The sequence below is a fragment of the Seriola aureovittata genome, chromosome 1, assembly GCF_021018895.1.
Source record: "Seriola aureovittata isolate HTS-2021-v1 ecotype China chromosome 1, ASM2101889v1, whole genome shotgun sequence".
Classification (NCBI taxonomy): Eukaryota; Metazoa; Chordata; class Actinopteri; order Carangiformes; family Carangidae; genus Seriola; species Seriola aureovittata.
In genome coordinates, this window is record NC_079364.1 from 11718340 (window position 1) to 11741485 (window position 23146).

A 23146-nucleotide genomic window follows, 5' to 3' on the forward strand; every position below is an offset into this window, starting at 1 on the left:
CCTTGGGAATGTACAGCTTATGCAAGATTAAGAAATAGATGTTCCAATATTTCAACAAGAGTTAGTTGTCTAGCATTATAGTCACATATGAAGACAAGAAACCGGCATGTCTTTGTTAAAAATCATGGCTGAAGAATGCAGGAAGAATGTAGCAGGGTCCTGATAAGTCTTGGACAGCAGCATTAAAGCAGCCTCTGCGTTCCTTCTAGGGTTTTACACGCCCTCGTGAATTGATGATGGTGTCAGCTGACTACCCACAACACATGCACTTGCAGCCTGCACAGCTGAGTGTGCCTGTGTGGACTCTCACATGCTCCCTTCCCAGACAAAAAAGTATATGTTGTGCTCAAGATCATACATTAAACACACACATATATATATATACATACAACTGATCTTTTACATACTATGTACATTTAAATCATTACAGGAATGTTGCGTTCAAGTGTGCACTTAAGTCTAAAAGTCACCCCTCAATGCTTTCATTATTTTAAATACAACTATTGTATTTAGAATTATATAGGCTACTTATACTTAACGTAAATTTGAGTGAAAGCAAAGCAGATGAATGATGCACTAGCATTTGGTTTGTTGTTTTCCCTCCGACCTCATTACATTTTAATTACTTTAGATTAATCAACAGTAACATGTCACTAGTGTGACTTCCCCCGAAAAACAAGGATTCGTTGTTGTAGTATTATTCCTGGAAGTGCACTGTCTTTCTCAACAAGCGTCTCTTAACGCCTTGTTGGTATCACCTTGCCTACATTATGCACAATTATGTAATTTTGAAAAAAAAAGTCAAATTTAACCATAATTTTTTTCTCCCACAGTTCCACAAGACAAAATGATGTGTTCTCATAGGCTAATGTTTATTTGTGACATTGTTTTTAATATGGGGCAGGGCTGATAGCCCTGAATAGCACCCACAGAGCGAGGCGGGGGGAGGGGGGGGGGGTCTCACGTGACTGGAGAGCTCTAAATGCTACCAGTTCACATGACGAGAAATGGCTTATTCAGTCAGTGAGGCTATGACCGACACGTTGCTGCATCTACTGAGCGTTTTTTTTTCTCACCAGGACATGCTTTGTGAATACTGAATTAGTTTTTCTTTCTATCTTCAGGCCGCAGAGAAACGTAAACAACAACAGTGACGCCACAGTTTTAGCTCTCGGCTCGTGAAGTCAAGTGCAGTTTGTGCTGCGTCGCACCGAAGACCCACCTGCGCCTGCAGCGGCGACACAACCACACTTCTCCGGGATTTTTTTTCTCCGTCCTTCTACAGGGACAAAAAAAGTGAGGTCTGTCCTGTAGTGTGGTCATAACCGAAGGATGAAACTCTCTCGCGCTTTGGCCGTGCTCATCATCGCCTCGTTTGCTGTTTTAGGTGAGTGTTTTTCGGTTTAAAGCTAGTCGTCGCCGTCTAGAAGTGACCGGTGGATCAAACAACGTCAATACTTATGTCGGTGGTTAGTCGAATATGGTTGTTGACTAGGTAGATAAGTATTGATTAATTTATAATCTTACTTTCGATTAATTGGCGACCAGTTTGCAGCTAAGTTCATTTTAACGCTGCAACTGAGGAGTATTTTCATTATTGATTAATCAAACGATTATTTCCATTTAATCATATGAAGTCTATGAAATGTCAGATAAATGTCATGACAAAATCAAAACACCCCAGATGTACTTATTTTCTTTTCGTGCTTCGTCTACTCGACTACAAGTTAGAGGGAAATATTACTCCATTAAATTTATTTGACAGCTTCAGTGACTGACTAGTTCCTTTTATTAACAATACCTATGAAGGACTTATAAAATATGATGCTTTCTTTGTGAATTATAGTATTGTACCTAAAAATATATACAAGTATAGATGGACAGAAAATCAATTGGCTACTATTCTGATAAAAAGATTTCATGTTTCCAGCTTCCCAAATCTAAAGATTTGCTTTTGCTTTTATTTTGATAATTGTAATTATTTTTTAAAATAATTTTGAAGTTTGGACTATTAGTTGGAAAAAAAACAAGCTGTGTTTTCTGAAATTTTACATATGAACCCGTCAGTTGAATCAGTTACTCAAGAAAATAATAGTGACATGAATCTATAATGAAAATAATCATTAATCACAGTCTATATTAAATTAGCTCCACCACAACCAACTGCAAGAAAAATGTTGCTTACACATTGTTGCATGAGTAATAGCTAATATGGTAGATCAACAGTCACATTTGTAAGTGCCACCTTAGGCTTTGGGAAATTGGAATCTACAATTTTGAGAATTTTCTTACATTTTATTGGTCAAATGACTTAATCAATTATTTGATAAAAACATAATTGACAGATTAATCAATGATAAAACTAATTGTTAGTTCCAGACCTAATACATTTAGTAATCAAGAAAATAATTGGCAACTGCAAATATCTTGGTAGGCTATTATTTAGCCAAGATGAGAGGTCTTTCCATCTTCAACAGCTTGCTTAGGATGTAGAAATTATAGTCATGCACAGTTATTTAGTCATTATATAGTCATCCACAGCTTGACTTAATATATAAGTATAAACTAGGGACATCCTTGTGTAGGTCAGTAACCAGTGGAAACTAAGATATATCCCTCCAAATTTGACCGAGTGGATAAGAGGACCTACAGCATTACAAAGTTTCACAAGGACTTGTCTTTCCAAAGTCCTAAATCCAAAGGTCAGTTGTCCTCAGGTAGGTGTGTCAAAACAGACCTGAGAAATCCCTGGACTTTATTCAATTCTATTCTATTCAATTCTTTTCTATTCTATTCTAATGTAATGCCCAGGTTTTGTTAATGTTGTGGACCAGCAGATTGGCCTCATTGTTGTGTCATTTGAGAGCTTCATGTGACTATGATGGCTTTGTGTTGCACACAGCCCAGCAGGGGCCTACTGACGGTGCTAGTTTATTACCAGTTTGATCATCCTGAACACACACACAGGCACCTGGCTGCTGACACAGGAAAACAGGCCAATGCAGATGTAGTTAGAGCAGTTGCAGTATAGTTTTTTTTTTTTTACCTCTTAATGCTCATTTTAAAATATATAATTAGATTACTGTATGCTCAGTTTTGACTTCCACTCATCAACATGATGAGGACTTCTGCTCAAGACCCTGCTGACCTTAGAGAGCATTTCCTCTCAACAGAAGGAATAGTGGGGAATGCTGTTATCTCTTTTAATTATTTCTTCCACACCGACTGTCTAACACTGCTATCTGTAGCGTCAAACTTTGTACACACAGCCGCTTTAACCTCATGATCAGATTGCAGTGTTGTGTAAAGCGTCTGCTGTGTGTTTACAGGGTGAACAGAGAGGTGACTTTGTGGTCAAGTTTCAGCAAGGCAGCAGGGGAGATGATGTGTAACCGAGAGAGACTTTCCATTGGGATCATTAGATTGAATTAATGTAGAAAGCTGAACATGAAAGAAGGAAGTGAGAAGACTGTGAAAGAGGGAAGAGTTCAGTCAAAAGGCTGTATAATAAGTTACTTATGAAAGTAATACCAGTAACATGGTGGACATCTGACACTACCCACAGGCCAAATGCTAAATGAATCTGTCTCTCAGGTAACCAGTTACTATTTGGGGCATGTTTTCACTTTCAAAAATCCTTCTTATCAGTACAATATTGCTAGTGGTAGGTGAATTTTGAAACCTGAATTTTTTCCCCTGACAAGTAGTTTTTATTTTAATGATCCTAAATGGTTGATACATACTTTATTATTAAAGTCTGACTAAACAGATTACAGAATTACAACATCTGTTCTGGTGGAAAGTCAACCAAAAAGGGAATAGTCTGCATCATGCACCAGCCACATTTGAGCTGAACTTTTTTGTAGACATTCTGGGAAGTGTGAAGCAAGTGGTGAAACTCCCGTGTTGCATTACTGTATTATAAAATGAGTGAGAACTTTTTTTTAAGGATATGAGTTGTAGGGTTGATAAGTACATGAGTCCTGAATAGCCACCACCATAGCTTCCAGACAATATGTTTGAGAAGTACAGCCACTATCGCACACACATAGACACCCAACAGTGAGTTGGCAGTTTCCAGGGAATAAAGGTATTAATAGCATACAATGCAAGTGTGAAAGTTGCCAGGTTGGCTGAGTTGCTAAATACCGCTTGGTAATTCTGTGCATAGGAGCCACATTTAGTATACCTAACAAGTAAGGCTCCTGCCTCTATTGGCTTTGTTCCATTAGGTGTCCCAGGAAGTCTCTCCAGTGAGCAGTGTTGATCTCTCACCACCTCTGGTGGTGGTTTGTGTGAACTGTTTTAGTGTATATGTAACATTGGTTAGGTTGTAATAATCATCACTGTTACAATTTGCACTCATTTTGTAACATGTATCCACCCAAATAATTTAAAAACAGATATTAAATACTTATTCAATATAAGTATGTATTCCAAAATCAGTGCAGTAAAGTCATCCCAATGCATTTAACAGCAAGCTGACCTCTATTAGCAGTTTTGCTCATCATCAGGTCACACGTATTGTATGTACGTATGTATTTGTCCAGAATATGGAAGATAGAAAGCTGAAAATATGTATTTTCCAGTATATTTTCAGATTGTGTGAGTTTGTTTTTTAATATGTTAACTGTTAAAGTTTTTACGTATTATTTCAATATTGTAGCTGTCACGTCACTATGTTCTCCCCGCAGGTCGTATTCAGGCTGTTACGCTTGAGGTGAATGAGGGGAACTCCACTTGCATTAAGGCTGAGCTTTCTGCATCATTCTCCATCACATACAACACCTCCAGCAGCACAGTATGTACAGCGACAACAGTGTTCTGGTTTCCATCTCTGAAAGCATCATAACAGTGCTGTAGCTCCTCATGAACACCAGTTGTACCACTTGTCTTCCATTAGACAACAGTGCAGGTCTCTCTGCCTGACTCCGCCACAGTCGATACAGGCAGCAGCTCATGTGGCACAGACGGCAGCTCACCATGGCTGGTGGCAGTGTTTGGACCGGGCCACGCACTGGGGCTGAGCTTTTCAACCAATGGAAGTCTGTACAGTGTGGCTAACCTGACGCTACAGTACAACCTCAGCGACACTTCCTTCTTCCCTGATGCCAACAGCTCTGGTGAGAACAATCACTGCAACAATAATAATAACACAGTACAGCGAGAGAGCCGTCATTCTATCAACATTTCATATCCTCTGCCGCTTATCTCAGGTTTAGCTACAGGTTGTGAAAATTAATTAGGCTAGCTTAATTAATGTTATTTCAGTAGCTACCACTAAAAACTGTAATATTTCTGGTGTCTTGCCCAGTAACAGCTGATCAAAGATCTAAACTGGATCTGAGTTGTAGTTATTTATATCTTTAGTTACTTGATGAGATTTAATAAGGGATTCGAAAGGAATTGGAATTGATACTAAATTCAGATTCAATAAAAGGCTATTGAACCCCAACCCTAACTATATGTCGATAAGAAATTAAATTAATCGCAGTTGTGTTTGGAATAAACAATATTTTCAGTTGCCATCAGCAACCAAAATCTAACTTAATAGTACAATAGTACACAAGGTGTGCTGTATATCTGAAGATCATTGTTGTACTTGCTAGTATATACAATAAAGATCTAATGGGATCATATCCGACAGGTAATATATTAAAGATGTAACTAATTTGTTGTATGTTTGATTGTGTCCTAGATGTGGTCACTGTGGTGTCGGCTTCAGTTGGGATCTGGGCCCCGATCAACACGACCTACCGCTGTGTGAGCCCCACCGCTTTTAGAGTTGGTGAAGAAAATGTCACTTTCTCTGATATGAGGCTGGAGGCGTACATGCCCGGAAATGACCTGAGTCCAACAGGTAGGGCACTGATTCTGTTTTTGTTCTTGAGTGGGTGGGTTTCTAGGGTGTTTGACCGGCTCCTTAATGGTTGATTAGATATTTCTTAATAATTTTTCTCTCATGACAGAAAGCGTATGTGTGGCAGATAAGGCCAGTACTACAGCTCCACCCACCACCACCACTGCTGCTACTACTACAACAGCACCGCCAGTACCAACCCCTCCAGGATCACCTGAACGGGGCTCCTACTCTGTGAACAACAGCAACGGAACAGTTTGTCTCCTGGCCCAGATGGGACTGCAGTTCAACATCTCCTATGTCTCTAAATCTCAGAATAAGGTAATATAGAGCTTCATGAGCAGGGAACCGCTTGTAGTAGAATAATTGTTGAATTCATTTTTTAATACAAGTTGTTTTAACAAACTTGAAATGAACCAACTTTTTCTATACTTTGCCAGACTGTCCAAGATATAGTAAACCTGACTCCTAATATTACAAGTTCATCAGGATCATGTGAAGCCAGCAGCGCTTCCTTGGTTTTGACACAAGAGCAAGCAACCACGCTCAGCTTCACCTTCACTTTGGTAAATCCATCGCTCTTTTTTTTTTTTTTTTTTAATGAATTTAGCTACATGGTCAGTTTGTTTTTGTTTGTGCGAGTAGATACAGTTATCCATTGAGCTCTTCCTCCAATCCACAGAACTCCACGACCAACAAGTACCACCTGAGTGGGATAGTTCTGTTCGCCAATTGGCCAGATATGACTGGTATGTCATTTGTACTGTAATAAGCAAAATGCTTTTTTTCTTGGCTCTGACTTGTTTAATTTAAAGAAATACTAATCCAATTCTCTCCACAGCTCCCTTCTCAGCCAGAAACATTAGTCTGAACTACCTGCGGAGTACACTGGGCCGCTCATACATGTGCAACGCAGAGCAAACTTTGATTGTGGAACCAACCTTCTCTCTAAACACATTCAGACTGCAGGTCCAACCTTTCGGAGTCACCACCAGTCAGTTTGCTACAGGTATTACTGCTTTTTTTTTCTTTTGCCATTTTATTCCAATTTATCTTTGTCCTCTGACCTCCATTTTGTTTGTAATGGTGTTGTTTGTTTGGAGTAAGTAGCATCCTGTGGCCTGGGTAAGAAGCTGTAGTCTGATAATCAGACTGAATTACCATTTCACTGAAGTTGTTTTATGCTTGTAGGAGCAGTTTTAGTTAGGGAAATTGGGGAAATTGGACGAACAATGAAAATTGCTATTACAATGCTGGTTGAAGAAATATGCAGGTTTAAAGGAATAGTTCGACATTTTGGTAAATTTGCGTCATTGCTTTCTTGCCAATAGTTTTACATGTTAGTCAATGAGCTTTAGAGGTGTTGTAAGGTATATTTATTACTTGAGAGAGAGTCAGGCTAGTTGTTTCCTTCTGCTCCCAGTCTTTACTCCAAGCTAAACTCAGCTGTTGCTTCATATTTAGCGTACAGACATGAGAGTGGTGTCAATCTTCTCATCTGTTTCACTTTTCACAAGAAAGCAACGACATGTAATTGCTCCTTCCTTTGAGAGTTATTTCTGTATGCTGATTTACTACTCATTTAGCTGCATTAAGCTCATCTGCACTTGTTGCCAATTTTGTGGCTATTATTGTGCCACTAATTTTATGGCTCTGGCACAGCAAGATCACTGCCGCTGACAAACATCTGATTGGCTTGGTCATCTCTCCTAATGGCGATTAATGAGCACACCACCAGAACTATGTGAATCACTGTAAAAGAAAAGATGTGTGTAGAGAGAGTTTCAGTGGTCTGGAACTAGGCTCAGGCAGTCTTGCATCAACAAGGTCAACACTTCTGAATCACCCCTCAGTAATCCATCTATTAAAGCTGCAGTTGGATAGGGCATTTACTGATTCTCGCCTTTTCTGTCTCTAGCGGAGGAGTGTCAGATGGACCAAGACCAGATGCTCATCCCCATCATTGTTGGAGCAGCGCTTGCCGGCCTGGTGCTGATCGTGCTCATTGCGTACCTAATAGGCAGGAAGAGGAGCCATGCTGGATACCAGACCATCTGAATGGACCCTTCATTTAACTTAAACCTGACAGACTCAATAGTGGAGAGATGAACCTTAGTGTGTGAATGAGCAAGTGGACACGAGCATGAGTGAATGGAAGCAGTTGTTTCTCTGTGGTGAGTGCATGTTTTTGCATATCCTTTGTGACCTCTGGATAGTTTATTTTCCCTTCCATTTCTCTGTGGAATGATGATGAGAAGCCAAATACCTGCTAAATTTAGATGGTTTGCATCTTTATGACGCTTGAGAGGACTGAGTCTCCACATAATCAAAGATGGATGCAGTTTGAATTTGCTTTAGTAAGTTCACCGCCAGCTGTTTGGCTCTACTCTTGTTTCATTATGTTCTAGGGATTTGAATTTGCTTGAACTTCTGTCTGTTGTTGTTAGCTATGTAAAATAGCATTTTAAGAGGGAGAGACAAAGTAACTTAAGACAAAGCAAATTTTTTAAAAGTTCCAATGGCTTGGCCGCTATTGGTCTTAAGTTTGACAATTTAGGATGTCTGCACAAGTAAAAACATTCAAAGTGGAGTTTTATTCTTACACATGCTCACCAGTATTTTTTTTAAATTCATGAGCATAAGATAATCCCAGTTACTCCAAGAGAAGGGTACGCTCTGAATGTGTCTTTTTCAATCATATTCCTCCACAGTGGAGACAGATAAAGTCTGAACTGCCCCATTGGTGCACTGAGGCACAATAAAGTAACTGGTAATTGTGATGATGAAAATGTGGATTGCTGCTTTGTGCGTAGTGGTCCGACCATGCACATAGTGTGACTCTCCATTACTAAAATGTATTTAACAAGACAAGTGAACAGGTGCATTGGTTAATTTTCTATTCTTGCTTTTCCCCACCCTCTCCCAAAAGAAATATCAATATGAAGTGTAGTGATTTGATCTTTTATTTTTATAGAAAATGATGTGATCTCGTTTTCTATTATGCATCTTACTGAAAGTTAATAAAAATCTTAAAAATCCAGGACAGTTTTGGAGTATTTCATGCAACAGCACCTTTTTATGATTTGTTTCATCTAGTTTTGTGTGAAATAAACATGGCTGTTTACTCATAGCTGTTCAACCAGGTGTACATCACACAGAATACCCAGAGCTGGGATCAATGCCAAGGTTATTTCTGTCCAGTGCAACAAAATCTGATATCAGTACTACAGAAGTTTAAAGGGCCCCAAAACCCAAACAAAGGACAGACTGAACACATCATTGTTATATAAGTAGAACAGCCCTTTCAATTGTGCTTATATTGCTTCAACATAGTGCACTTGAATAAACTGCATCAAATCAATATAATTCACATTAGATTACCACAGCATGTTCTGCCAGCATATGTCATGTCATAGTATAGTCAGTTAACTATCCAGATGACAATGTGAAATACAGTAGGTAGCTTCCTCTGGGGTGTGTTAACATTGTGCAACACATAATTTATCTTACATACCCATTTGCTGCCAAGCCTGTTCTCTTCAGTGTGTGACTTTTCAGAGTAAAGTGCATAATTCCATGCTTTAACAAAAGAAAATATTCACTTAAGATGAACTACATGTTAATTTCAAATGGAATTGTCAGCTCATACAGCACATAACTAAGAATATTCTCATGATCATATATATACACATTTAGATTGTATGGCTGTCTAAACATATGATTAAGACAAAAACCACATGTAGTATTTATTGTGAAATGTCAGTTAAAAAAGGTGCAAACGAGCTGCTGGGTGCTTCTCCCAGTGGAATGTGTATTGAGTTTGAGCAACAGGTGAGTAACTTTGTGTCATGACTCCTCCGCAATGATGCGAGATTGACATGTCACCCGCAGCTTAGTCAAGGTTGCCATGGGAAGACTTCCTGGTTCTGTGAAGATTTTCTAGGAAGGGAAAGAAATGGGATTATGTGATTAAAGAAGGCAAATCACAAGGAATGTTTATAATTCCATTCATCAGTTCTTAGTTTACCTGCATGAAAGTGTGGCATTCATCAACAAATGGTCCATGGGTGATTTGCTTGAAGGTTTGGCAGACATCTGGCAGCGACTGGGCCTGTTGAATCAGAGTCTGGTTGTGGTGGATCAATGTCAGAGCTACACGGAACAGGATTTTCGAGCCCTCGTAAAACAGGCAATCCCAAATCCGCAGAACTGTCTGCAGAAAAACAACAACAGAGAAGTAAATCCTACCAATGAACATGCATCATGATGCACATTATGAAATGTTACCTGTAGTATGCAAAAAGAAAAAGTTACTAACAGTGATAGGACTGATTACAAACAAAAACAACAGGTTGTAGTATGTTGTATGAAGAGTTACATCCAAGTGCAAGTAAACTACCGAAAATGCATAAATACTCTTGTCGTCATTGGACGAGTGCACCAAAAAAGCAGTGACTTTTTGCATTGTAAAGACAGAGGATAAGGAAAAACTAAGAAAACTAACAATGCGTTCAATAATTGGCCTTCAATTTGTCACTTGGGTGCTTCAAGAGGAGGAACTGAGGAAAAACTCAGACATTGCAGCAGTAACCTTGAATCTATCTTGGTGGGAAATCAGTGAGGAATCATGTTCTAACAACAACTATTGGTTGGCCGCGGTGCCTGAGAATGGGAGTGAAATCTTGAGGGAACTGCAAGAACATCTGCAAGTGTTACACCCTCCCAGTAAAGCTCCATGTGTGTTTAGAGAACTAACACAGCAGTCCACACCCTCTTCAGGCCAACAGAGGGAGTCAGCAACAACAAAGACTGTTGTATAGTGGATTGGCCATTCCCAATTCAAATAAAAGGAAGAATGAAGGACTCATTTTATCAATCTGCTATCTGAATCCAATAAAAGCAGCGCTGGCACACTGGAACACATGAATTTAGTGAATTGTGTAGTATGGTGAGTGGTGTTTTTTGACAGGGCTTTTATTGTTTGAGAGATAAGAGGATACAAAACATTAAAGTTTAGAATGATGTTGCTGTCATTCACATAATGGGAAAGTGGTTTCAGACTTTTGGACCCCACTGTATATGTATGCCTGACTTGCCCAATCAGTAAGTTATCAAGCTTTCTTAAATGGCTGAAAAAAAAAGATTGAGGGATGTCTTGAAGCTCACCTCTACTGGTAAGATGTCTATGTAGAGGCAGATGAACCATCGTGAGACCACCAGTGTCCACATGACGTTATGATCCACCATGGTCTGCCAGACTCCGGGGATTTTTATTTTCACTAGCTCCCCTAACACGTCCTGGTCCGTCTTCAGCCCCAGCATAGCTGGACTGTAGTAGTCTGTAATCTCACACATAATTATGAGTTATATACATTGCTCTTAATTAATGAACTGCAAACAGAAATAAACAAATCAACTTCTGTGATACAAAACAGGTTAAAATGGAAAACCCAATTCAATTAAATTGCCTATGTTATCAAACTGTTGCTACCAAGTTTTTTTTTTCTAATTTATAGAGGCATTCCCTTGTTTCAGTGAGTGTAAATTACAAATGAAAACATGTTGTCGGTCTTAAGCCACGGAAAGATGTAGACCATGTGACCTCTTATGAGATTATTCTTAGTCCAGAGCAAAGGAACAACCGGAACACCTACACACATGCACCTGTCAAGAGACCAGAATGGTGCCAAACAGTGTACATACACACCTGGTAAAATTCTGCTGAGTAGTGCATCCATCAGCCAGAAGGATTTCTCTTCATCTTTTGTGATGATAAGCAGATACCCAGCTATGAAGTTCATCCCCTGAAGATAAAAGAGACTCAGGTTGCACATGAAGAGAGCATGTAGAGCTCTATAATAAAAGAATCCAGGGGAGAGACCAGTAAGTGTGCACTGAACATGAAACAAGGAGACAAATAACCATTCAAATTAAAACAGGCTACCTGAGCGTGATTAGAGATGGATGGGTTCTAGTTATACTACATAAGAGATGTAACCATCAACACAGCCCTGCTGTCTGTTTGAATTGCAAAACAAGCTGCATATGCTCTGGTGAATGAAATGTGCCTTTCAAATGCTAATAATTAGCATAGGGCTAAACTGAGCTGACACTGACAAAAACATACTTTCTTTCGATACATAAGCCTGGGAGTACCAACTGGAGTTATGCGCAAGTATTGATAATGCTGTAAAAAAAAAAAAACAACTACTTCTTACATACAGTAAATGATTGCCTGTGATGTATTCCCTTCCATTAAGCACACAGAACTTTGCATTCTCAACTTCATTTTGCATATGAAGATTTAAAGACATTTTGAATAATTAATGTTCAATAATCCACAACAATAATGAACTGAACCCTTGTTTGCATTTCAGTAATACAGCACTATACAAAAAAATGAAAAAATGTTCACTACTGTGTCATTCTAACCCACATTACCAACACAGAATCACAACACAAGGTCCTTGGCAACACCAAATACAATCCCAGTAACAAGTAAGTATCCATGGGAATAGGTATGGTATTATGCCTAAATCCACTTAAGGCTGGATGCTCAGTAGTTCAGTATTACCTGGCAGTAGCCCACAGCTGAATTGTGGTGACCATAAGCCACCAGCACATTGTACAGTGCTTTCTGCAAACATGGGTTGGATGTCTTGCGGAACTGGATGTTGTCTGGAAATGTTCTGTTCAAGTCTGAAAGAAAAGAGGCCACAGGGACACTCATCATTACTCTGCACTGTGTTTGTGTGTGTATACAAACACAAGAGTGAGGGAAGCCTCAGCAAAAAAAGAGAAGATTATAGTCTTATGTTAAAATTATATTGAAACACTAACAAGAAAATCTTTACTTTTATATATGTTTTTGGCAGCAGATGTAACACTGTATGTGAAGTGGTAAGAAATTCACCCTGCTCAGGCCAATAGTGGAAAATACTATAGTACTTAAAGGAGCCACAGAGCAAGAAACTTAATTTCTTTCCGCTTCCATTTTTTATGGAGAAGTTTTTTTATCTATAAAGGATAAATTATTTGTTGTTGTGATAACACAGCTGTAAAAATAAAAATGATTTACTCATAGTATTGAAAACCACTGTGGACCTTTAAAATCTTTGTCTCTATTACTCTAATTGGCCTTATCATTTCAGCAGTACCCATCCCTTGTGTTCTTTCAATGCCGTGCCATTTTCATTCTGAATGCCTGATCAGTATCTCACACAAGGAAACATCAGCAGTTTAGCTGGTCTGGTTGAAGAGCAGTTTCTCTTATTCGCAAAGCTAAACATCCTGTATGTCACGTTTAAGACTAAACTACATACGGGCTCTGAAACACCAAACTGTGGGGCATGATTGTGCCCTGTGTGGCAGAATGTAGGTTTTGCAGTGTGTCCGGCACTGCTGGCTATAGTCAGCCTTTATCAGCAACTGTTGAGCCGATTCAGCAAACTGAATCAGCCTCAGTGGCAGTCATCGGGAAGGAATTCCCTGACTGGGTGTTCAAACTAAATCTGTTATTTTACACATTTAGTGCAGTTTCTCCTTATTGTTCATCTCCAACTTATATTTGCACTTGCAAAAGACCACATGATGTCACTGTCAGTACAAAACAAACTTTACAATGCCACTTGCAACATTTTGTATTCCACACCTATGTTTTGTATGTTCATGGTAGAGATGGGACTTATAACAGAGGACATGAGGCGATACATCTATGTGTCTTTTGCTTGTGGTAGTTTTTTTTTTTTTAGCTTGGCTTGATGTGTGCCAGGACTCTCAACTGTTGAAACTGTTCACAGCCTGACCTGTGCAGATGGTCTCCACCAGTTTGGGGTCATGCTGGGCTCCGAGCAGGGACTGGTAGTATCCTGGGTTCTTCTCTAACTGGTCTTGAGCCCCACTGGCTGCCATCCAAATCAGAGCTCGGTGCTCATTGGGAATCCCCTTACGCACATAACGCTTTACTGAAGGAGAGGGGGAACATTTCAGTTTAATCCCCACTTTTATTTCATGCAAGACTCTCTCCTTGAGCAAATCTGGGTGTGTGTTCAGTTTTCACACTTACATTTTACATTCTTCTGCACCTTGCTTTTGCCCTTCAGTAGTTTGGACCATTTGATGGACCGTCGGGTGAGCACAACTAGATACTCAGACATGAGCTCCTCATATGACTCATAATCAAAGTCCTCTGAGCGCTCAAAGCCATATGGATCCACCCTGGGCCAAAAAGCACAAGGTTAGAAACTGTTAACATGATGAAACACTTTAAAGGACTGTTTTCAGTCAGTATATCACAATAAACATCAGAATTGCCAAACATTCACATCATAGCACTATAAACCTCAAACAACAATCTTTAGTAGCACGTGTCTCTACGTTACCTACATCTACTATCTGGTTCTAGATGAAAAAGTTGTGGGTGTAGGTAGCTCAACCTAATGCCTTTAGGTAACACGATAATCTTCCTGCAGCTTAACCCTTTCATGAGAACAAAGTCATCCTAGCAGAAAAAAAGCACCTACAGACCAGCAGTGTGGTAGGATACTAGATCTGTTTTGAACATGTTCAAGCACAACAGACCTTCCAGCATGTAACCCCCTTACTATGTACCAAAAACAATCCATGCTTTAACTGGTGTGGCTGTGCAAATACTGGGTGAAAATAAGTATCACTATGCAAGATTTTGTTCCTCATCAGGGAATGTCCTTGTTGGCAAAACAAAAGCAAGGGTTCACACTGGATGTTTCAGGGTAGAGTTTGTGAATGTGGCACCTGATTTCAGGTGTTGGTTTGGGTTATCAATGTTTGTTTGAACAGTGCAACAGCCCTCCTTCTCATTGAAAATAATCATTTATGAGTTATGTATTGATTTCACATATCTACAAAAAAGCCACAATGCTTAAGCCTAAGTCTATATGTAGATAAAGTGGATTAACTGCACTATTTCAAGTGCAATTCCACTGAAGTCCAATATACACTCAGTTGCCAGTTTATTAAGTTCACCTTGATAAACAGTCTTATACAACTGCCCTGTAATAATCTAACCTTCATGAAGGTTGTAATGTTCAGTTTTCTTTTAGAGAGGTGCTGATTAAACTTTATGAAGGGTGTCTCTTAAATTTAGTGTACCCTTATGAATATAAAAGTGGTGAAAACAATGTTATACTTGGAATTGTTTTTATCTAGTCTGTCCTTAATGATATTAATGTGTCTATAATACCAGAAACCCCACTGAAATTCAACAGAACCAGAAACTACAGCTTCCAAATTGTCCATTATATTAAATTAACACCACGCTAAGACAACAACAAAAAGCTAACATTATACAGGAGGATTTATTATAAAGCTGTTGTATCAGACTGCATTAGTAGTATCCAATAAATGTAATCTGAGATAAACCGCTTTGTTACCTATATGCACAAACATTAGTTAGTTATATTGGTACATTTTGAAAATTCTAAAATTTTATTTGAATTATCATTTATCCAATTTCTAATGAGCATACAACAGCAGGCAAGTGCAAAACTCCTAAAGAAGAAATACAACTCTGTAAATCAGATTATTCATCACCTGAGTCCATTTATTCAAGAGACCTATGAAATGCAGTCTGTCCGGAGTAAACAGAGTACAATAATTTTGCATTATCCTAGCAAAGTTGGATTGCCAACCAGGCAAAGTCGGCACCTGCCCAGGGAACCCAGACACTTAGGGGGCCCAGAACCTCCAGGTTTACTCTACTCCTGACTACATAATTTGATTACTCACAGATTTGTTAGAAATGTGTACCACTTGAAGTACAGCTATGACCAGTCGCCCATCCTTCATCTTCAATTATTTTCACTATCAAACTGAGTTAAATTCTTTAATAATTAATTTATTGTTCAGTGAATAAAATGTCTATCATTATTTCCCGAAGCGCAAGTTAACATATTTAAATTACTTCATTTTGTCTGACCAACAGTAAAAAAAAAAAAACCCCCCAAAGATGCTAAGTTAACTATCAAAGAAAACTTGAAAATATTCACAATTGAGAAGATGGGACAAGTGAATTTTTGACACTGTGCTTAACCCAATAATGAATTATCAAATTTGATTTGTGGCAATTCATTCAATGGCAGCCAGTTAATGGACTGATGAACTTCTCATCTCAGCTCTAGAGCATTGGTTGGTTTTGGTGCCAAAAGAAACAATAAAACTACCATCTATAGTAGGCGATCAACGGGGGCCCACAACATTTTTTGCTCCAGGACCCTTGAAGGAGATTAATCCAGCCATGATCCCAACAAATGATATTCCACTGAAAATTACTTTTTTGGGGGGAAAAAACTACAAATAACCTCCAACCGTTATCGAGATATGTTGAAATACAACACGTACAAGTAGCTGTAACGGCTAGAGTAACGGTCGTAAGTAGTTAGCTAACGTTTCTGTTTACAGGAACTTCCAGGAATAAAGTAATCACCTGTTTCAGAATTTACTTATCTCGTAAGTTACTAAAGTACTGTTGACTTTCCACAATAGATAAAATATGGTTTTAAATGTTTTAACAGGCTGGGTTAAACGTTAAAGCCCAACGTTAAGTTAGCTAACGTTACCTGTCCACTCTGTCTTTAGCTCTACCGTCAGTGGAGCGGGTCCGGTTAGTCGCCTTGTTATTCCTCTCCATCGCCTCTTCTGCTCCGGTGATATCCTGAAAATCCGTGCTAGAGTCTCACCATGTATCCGCCGTGTTCTTTTTCTCCAAAAACAGAGCAAAAATTTACAACAAAGATTAATCTCGAAGTCACAGTTTAAGTTGAGGTAAGTTAGCGTTCACTTTCTCCATGTTTGCGTGCTCTCCGGGACGACACGCTGCTGCTTTTTTTTTTTCCACACTGGGATTAACATGCTATTCTCGAAGAGGGGAAGCCGTGAGAGGCATGCTTAAGCTGTTTCCACAAACCAAGAACTCGTTTTGGCTCGAATATTTTATCCGCTGATGTTCAAGCCGTGTGGAGATAGTGGAGTTTGCTGAGCTTTATCGCCATTCACATGCACCTGCTGCTGATAGTCCCCCTCTCCTCGGAGTGCAAGAAACTGTCTGATAGCTCTAAACACAACAAACAAACATAACGGCTAGCTAGGTGAATTCTACTCAGTGTAATCCAAATAACTCAAGTCACTTCTACTCCTCTTGTCCGGACTACTCCATGGAGGATTTCGGACTCGTGACGTTTGCCCCGGGACACACACGTCAATCAGACCTAATGATGTGTTCAAATAAGTCCCGTAACATCCTACTTTAGAGCTCTCATGGAATGGCAAAATGTGACTTATGATGCATTCACGAGGCCTTGGATAGAAAAAAGTGGACCTGAAATGATTTTAAATAACTCAGGATAACCCCCAATATCCATTCCCATTATAACACAACTCAACTCAAGCCCTCTCTACAGACAATACCGTAGACTTACAGGCACTACGTGGACTGCAATGACCTACGCGTCACTTTAAAATTGTATTGAAGCCACCAGTCATATCTTTACAGTAATGAGCAATAAAACAGTAAATCGTAAAATGAGCCATCTACGAACATGCCAAGTTGTTGCTGCTTGATGTAAGAATGCTCACTCTGTGGTCCATGAGGAATGACACTTCCCCTGTTTCCCTGTATGTTTACATGCATATATGTGGAAATGACAATAAATCTGAACAGGAACTATAAAGTATTAAAGTTGGTAAAACCTATCTATAACCTTACTTTACCCTGAGTCTAACAAGTTATCTTAGCCTTAGCCTTAGCCTTAGAATATCTACCATTTCACTGTGAACTGTTTATAATTAAGTTCACTTCAATTCTACTATATTTATACCTCAAAAGTAATTGTATGCAGCTCTCTAACCAGAACACACACAAAACTAGATACATTCAAATACTGTATGTGAAACTGGCAATAAATACATTAATAAATAACGTCAACATGTAACTATAACATTAACATATCTAACAATCTAAAAAAATACAAAAAGTAATGAAACTGTGCATAAATGCATTAAAAACTGAGAGGCCAACAGCAGAGGAAATAAAGGACTTTGAGTAATGATTAATTTTACAACATCTAGTTTTAATGTTCAGTGATATACATATTCATAACTTATTCGTATATTGACTGTATATGAGAATACAAAACAATCCCTGTTTGGCACTAAGCAACTGCAACAGTGAGAAAAAATAGGCGTTTCAGAACATTTTGTAAAAATATTTAGTATTCTTTTGGTATATAACATATGCACACATTAATGTCAACTGTTTACACAGATACAGCCTGCAATGTAGCTGCCATTGGCAACTCCCTCATCATAACCTAGAGTCCCCCATTTGCACTTAACGGTGTAGAATGTCCGATAACACGTGAAGGCAGCAAAAATGGTAAGTAGCCGCGCCCTCTTCAGCACAGTCACGTAGCACAGGTAAATACAGGCATCTGTTAACCCGAGCCTCTCCTGGTCCATTACAATATACCTGGATTCAATACATTTGCTGCATGGGTGTTTTTGTCCTTGAAAATCATTGGAAGTTTGCACATTTAACAGAGAGAAACAATAATACTAAATAATCATAATAATAGCAAATGAGGCCAAGGGTTTTTGAAAATAAATGCATGTACTCAAAAATGTGGCCCTCAAATTCCACAGTTTATTTTAGCTCTTTCTGTCCCAGCATCTGCACTGTTTCACATCTTTAGGGAAACATATGATGAATTAATGATTTTTTTTTTCATTGAACTAATATTATTAAAACATATATGTGTACCGTGTATATTTAAAATGACTTAAAAGTCTTGCACAAGTAAGAATGAAAAAACCTTGGTCTTACTGGAAAAGGTGGTGAGCATCAAAATGAAGTCACCAGATTTCAATTTGATTATGAGCTAATGAGAAAATCTGGAGCAGAGCTGCAGATACTCCCAATGCTGTCATCCAGCTTAAGGCAGAACTGTTGCAAAACTCACACTGAGGCTGTTCCTGATGACTCTTTCTTGTAGTAGTTTCTTATTTTAAAAAAGTTGGAAAAGGGAAAATCATGTAGGCCTAGGGATAGAAAAGTGATTAGTGTAAGTTGTACTCAAAAGAGGCTAAGTAAAGGACACCTCAATTAATCAAGCTGAGAAACTGTTTCACGTATTGTTTGATGTGGCCCTTTTTGGATTTGTTTGCTGTCAGAAATAACTACATCTTTTAGTTGTAAATTAAAAAAATACAATGATTATAGTGACATAAAGAGCCAACTGTAATCACCACAAATCTCCAATATAATTAATGGTGTGGGTGTGTGTATAAAGAAGTGACTATACAGAAATTCACTACATTTGTAGAAAGTCATGCTTAGCCCAGCCTAAATAAAATTACTTAAAATTTGATTTATACGTTTCTGCCCTACATACACACATAGACACTCAATAACAACACCATACTTGTCATCAGAATAAGCCTCGGGATAGACAGATGATGGATCATAGGCCTTGAGGTTTTATCCTCTTGTGAAAATACCAGACTAAGTCGAAATTAAGACTCATATTTCTGTAGTGATGTAATCCTGCTGGCAGGCAGGGTTGGAACAGTAAATTGGATGAACCTCCAGCCTCTGACATGTTTGGCACTGCAGTGTGACCATTCAACTGTTTTCAGCAGTTGCCCCTACATGCTTTTTAGACACACTACAATTCTGTTTAAGTGTGTTCTCGGCACTGTTCCACAAATACAAAAGGTCATCTCAAAGTTCAACTCCAATTAGTCCATCTAGTGTGTAAGAATGTCTTTATTCATGTGGGGGATTGAAGATCATGAACAAAACCCTTTTCCTTCTTGGTAAACAACTTTGCAACCATTATGACCATTTGGCCAGTTCTCCACAAAGTGATTTATTGTTAGTTTGTAAAGAAAATCATATTAAAGTTGTTCTTATACAGTACAATGGAGTTCAATACATGGTTAGCAAATCTACTAAAATGACCATATTGCACTGTTCCAATAATGATTAAATCACGCAGCATGTGCATGTGCTAATATAGTTTGGATTAATCTTTTTTTTTTTTAAATGTACAAGCTACATTCATGCAAATAAAATACTGTGTTGTATCTCAATAGTCACAGGGAAAGAAAAGAAAAAAGAAAAGGAATCTTGCATTAAAGATTCCTTTGCATGTAAATTATTTAGAGATATAAGGTATACAGTCAAACTTGAGCAGTGTGCAACAGACAAATAACAATTGAATTAACATAAATTCTTACTGAATTAAATTGTATTACAGCTTCAAAATGAAAAGCTGTTTTAAGTCCAACTAGTCTTCTGTTGCACAGCCATGTGAATGCAGTGTGAATGTTTGTGCACTACTTGTTTATCCCCCATTTCTGGTAGCCTACTATGATTACAGTGTTAAACCCTTTTAAGTCTTGCAAGTAGAAAAGATGATGATTCATTTGTGCATGCTGGTTTTTGTACAGAAAAAAACACTAATTATGTTGGCAGTACGGTTTGCAGCAATTCAACCATGACAAGCTCTTGGCCAGCCAACTGTTGTAGGTCATTTGGAGGTTATCAGTGTTACTATCTATGCAAATACGCTGAATGGCATTTATTACAAGCCTATTCAAATGAAAAATATTTTTGCAGCAACAATGTTGTGACAAATACACAAGATAAGGGTTAGTCATAGTTTTGTACTAGCTTGTAGATGATCACATGTGCTCATTTGCTGCAACCTTTAAGGAAAAACACCAGTGTTATTTGTTGCTTCCACCATGTTTTTTTTTTTTTCTACAACTGTGTCTGCTGATGTATAAAGGTACACTGAGAGTAACCTAAATCTTGATTTAAATTCCTTGTACAGTATATGTGAAAGGAAACAGTGCTTGACTAGCAAACACTGACTCTAGATCTGAGAGTGTGCATTGGCGTCCGTTCATTGGCACCAACCAACCTAAAACGTGAAGGTGTCAGTAAAACGTATGATTTTGGGTTTATATATTTGTTTGACTGATGGATCCCCATAGTTGATTGTTGTATACTTTTGCTTCTGTTTTGGCTTGTCTCTTTCAGGTTTAATATCAGGTAATGTTAAAGAAAATGTCTCACTGTCTTCAAATGCAGCCTTATTGGCAGTGACTTCAGAAAGTCTAAAACTTTGTTGCATATTAGTATCTTTTATGTCCACTTGTGTTACATCTTCTTTTTCCTCCCTGCAATCCTTGTCGTTTTCTTGTGGTTTAGCCTCTGTTGGTTTCTTTTTTGTTGTTATATGAAGGGCGATGTCATTAGGAGGGCATGTATCATTATCTTGAAAGGTTTCCATTGTCATTGTCATCTGTGCCATCATAGATTGTGATGGAGGAATTGCAACCGAAGGCGCTATAGTATCTCGTTCTGGTGCTGATTGAGAGGAGGAGTTAGTCTGATCAGGACCTTGTTGACTATAAACGCGTGGGATGACGTACTTGGGCAACCTTCTTTGAATAGTCACTGTTGAGTCTTCCACTGCTCTGTTCTCCGTGGAGTCATGACCTGTTTCTGAAGAAAGTCCCTCTATTTGGGGTTTTACAGTATCTTTAGTTACTGTAGTGGAGGGTTCACCTACAGATGAGTCGCTGTGAGAGTATTGTGGAGCTCCATGAGGTCTGTCTTTATTCACATTTAGTATCTTTTGTGAAATCTCAGGTTTGGTTTCTTGCAGATATTGTTTAGGAGAGGAATCTACACATGTGGACCACACAGTAGAACAGGTCATTATGGTTGCCATGTGCCAGTTCAATGGGACCTCTACCTGAGGAAAAAGCCTGTATGGCTCTGGTGGTGACCACTCTGTGACAGAAGTTAAACAGAGCAGCTCTAGACATCCATATTTTAACCTTTCATCAACTAAGGTTTGAATTTCATCATATTCCCCTGACCTCCAACCCATAACATTGTTATTGTTAGCTTGGCCATTCATATGTTTTAATGAACAATGACTGTCAACCTTTTCACCTGAAGTCTGGTGCCCCATTTCCCCCATTTGCTCCACCTTCAAATTATCTTTTTCTTCCAGGTTTGAGTTTACTTTTGTCAAAACGTCTACTGCCTGCTCTGGTCTTTGTTCCTGTGCATTTGTAATTTGATTTCTTTTCAATTGCTGACCAACAGATTTACTTTTCATCTGTTTGTGTTGGTTTTGTTTGTGGATTGTTTGGTCTCTTTCATGACAAGCTACCTTCTCTTTTATACTATTTGTCACCTTGACTCCTCCAGGGGACCTTTTATGTGAACATTTCAAGTCACTTCCCTTGCATACATTGGCCATGGTCTCAAACTTCTCCATCAAGGAAGACAAGAAGATCCCTCTCCCAATGAGTTTCGGTTTGATTGGCTGTTTCTTCTTCTTCATATTCAGGCCCCTTTCTTTCTGTTCAGCCATGGCAAACTTGGCCACCATATCCTTCACACTGCCTCCTCTCTTCAGTCCTTGTTCTCTTTTAGCTCGGTCCTTCTTGTGCATGTCGTGCTCACTGTTTTGGCTGTGGTTCACCTTACCTGCCACACCTCTGCCAAAGGATAGAGTTCCTACCTGCCTTTGGTGAGTGACGGGAGGTTTGGGCGTGGACCTTAAAAACTTAGATTGGAGGAGCTGGAATGTGGTAAGGCGCCGGGGAATTAAATCTTCTGCACTATGATTTTCTCCATACTTGCACGGCAATCTGTCTTTTTGTGGATCCAACCAGCATTTTTCAAGAATCTTGGAACTAGTCTCAGCAGTTTTTCCCTGTGTCATTTGATGCTCCTCAGGGAGCTGAACCATAGTGCAACTTGTCTGAAGTTGAGTCTGCTTCATTGAAGTTTCAGTTCTCTGATCAGGACAATCTATGTTTCTTGTGTTTCTTTCTGCTCCAATACCAGACCCTGGCTTCTCCAGGATTCTGTTTCCCGTTGACCACTTGGGCAGATGCTGTGTTAGGTAATGCAGGAGACTCTCGAGAATCCCTCGGAGCACTGGACGGCAGTTACGATCTCTAACCAACTTCCTCAACATACTGGAATCAGGGCCGATACTGGTGTTCCAAGAATCTGGTCTACGGAGAAGAGGACATGCAAAACTTAATCCCTGTAGCCATCTGCAGCCAAGTTTCTTTTTCTGAAATTGATAGCACCATCATGAACAAGAATTTGGGGGTAACTCTTGCTTAAACCCACCTGTTACACCTGTTAAATGGGGGAATATTCAATTAAGGTTGGCTATCTCTTTTAACCCATATAAGTCAGTCTCTGAGAAATGA

The 23146-nt window shown here is 38.9% G+C and overlaps 2 protein-coding genes across 2 annotated transcripts; one reads left to right on the forward strand and one right to left on the reverse strand.

Moving 5' to 3' along the window:
- Positions 1-965: 965 nt before the first annotated feature.
- On the forward strand, positions 966-8900 carry lamp1a (lysosomal associated membrane protein 1a). Its single transcript, XM_056375386.1, has 9 exons — positions 966-1387; positions 4695-4801; positions 4904-5123; positions 5699-5860; positions 5970-6181; positions 6301-6426; positions 6543-6609; positions 6702-6869; positions 7779-8900. Exons 1-9 carry the CDS (start codon positions 1333-1335, stop codon positions 7916-7918), a joined length of 1257 nt encoding a protein of 418 aa, XP_056231361.1. The 5' UTR covers positions 966-1332; the 3' UTR covers positions 7919-8900.
- grtp1a (growth hormone regulated TBC protein 1a) lies at positions 8806-17101 on the reverse strand. Its single transcript, XM_056375400.1, has 8 exons — positions 16456-17101; positions 13926-14077; positions 13666-13824; positions 12435-12559; positions 11568-11664; positions 11027-11199; positions 9888-10073; positions 8806-9799 (listed from the first exon to the last, which is right to left on the reverse strand). The coding sequence occupies exons 1-8, from the start codon at positions 16524-16526 to the stop codon at positions 9707-9709; spliced, it is 1056 nt and encodes a 351-aa protein (XP_056231375.1). The 5' UTR covers positions 16527-17101; the 3' UTR covers positions 8806-9706.
- Between the last annotated feature and the right edge of the window lie 6045 nt (positions 17102-23146).

Bases quoted from the DNA above. Each gene is read 5' to 3' on its own strand.
- lamp1a (XM_056375386.1), top strand. From the start codon at position 1,333: ATGAAACTCTCTCGCGCTTTGGCCGTGCTCATCATCGCCTCGTTTGCT. The intron at 1,388-4,694 runs GTGAGTGTTTTT...TTCTCCCCGCAG, and splicing joins CGCCTCGTTTGCTGTTTTAG to GTCGTATTCAGGCTGTTACG. The intron at 4,802-4,903 runs GTATGTACAGCG...GTCTTCCATTAG, and splicing joins ACAACACCTCCAGCAGCACA to ACAACAGTGCAGGTCTCTCT.
- grtp1a (XM_056375400.1), bottom strand. From the start codon at position 16,526: ATGGAGAGGAATAACAAGGCGACTAACCGGACCCGCTCCACTGACGGT. The intron at 13,825-13,925 runs GTAAGTGTGAAA...CCTCTCCTTCAG, and splicing joins GGTGCAGAAGAATGTAAAAT to TAAAGCGTTATGTGCGTAAG. The intron at 11,200-11,567 runs GTGTGTATGTAC...GTGAGATTACAG, and splicing joins ACTCAGCAGAATTTTACCAG to ACTACTACAGTCCAGCTATG.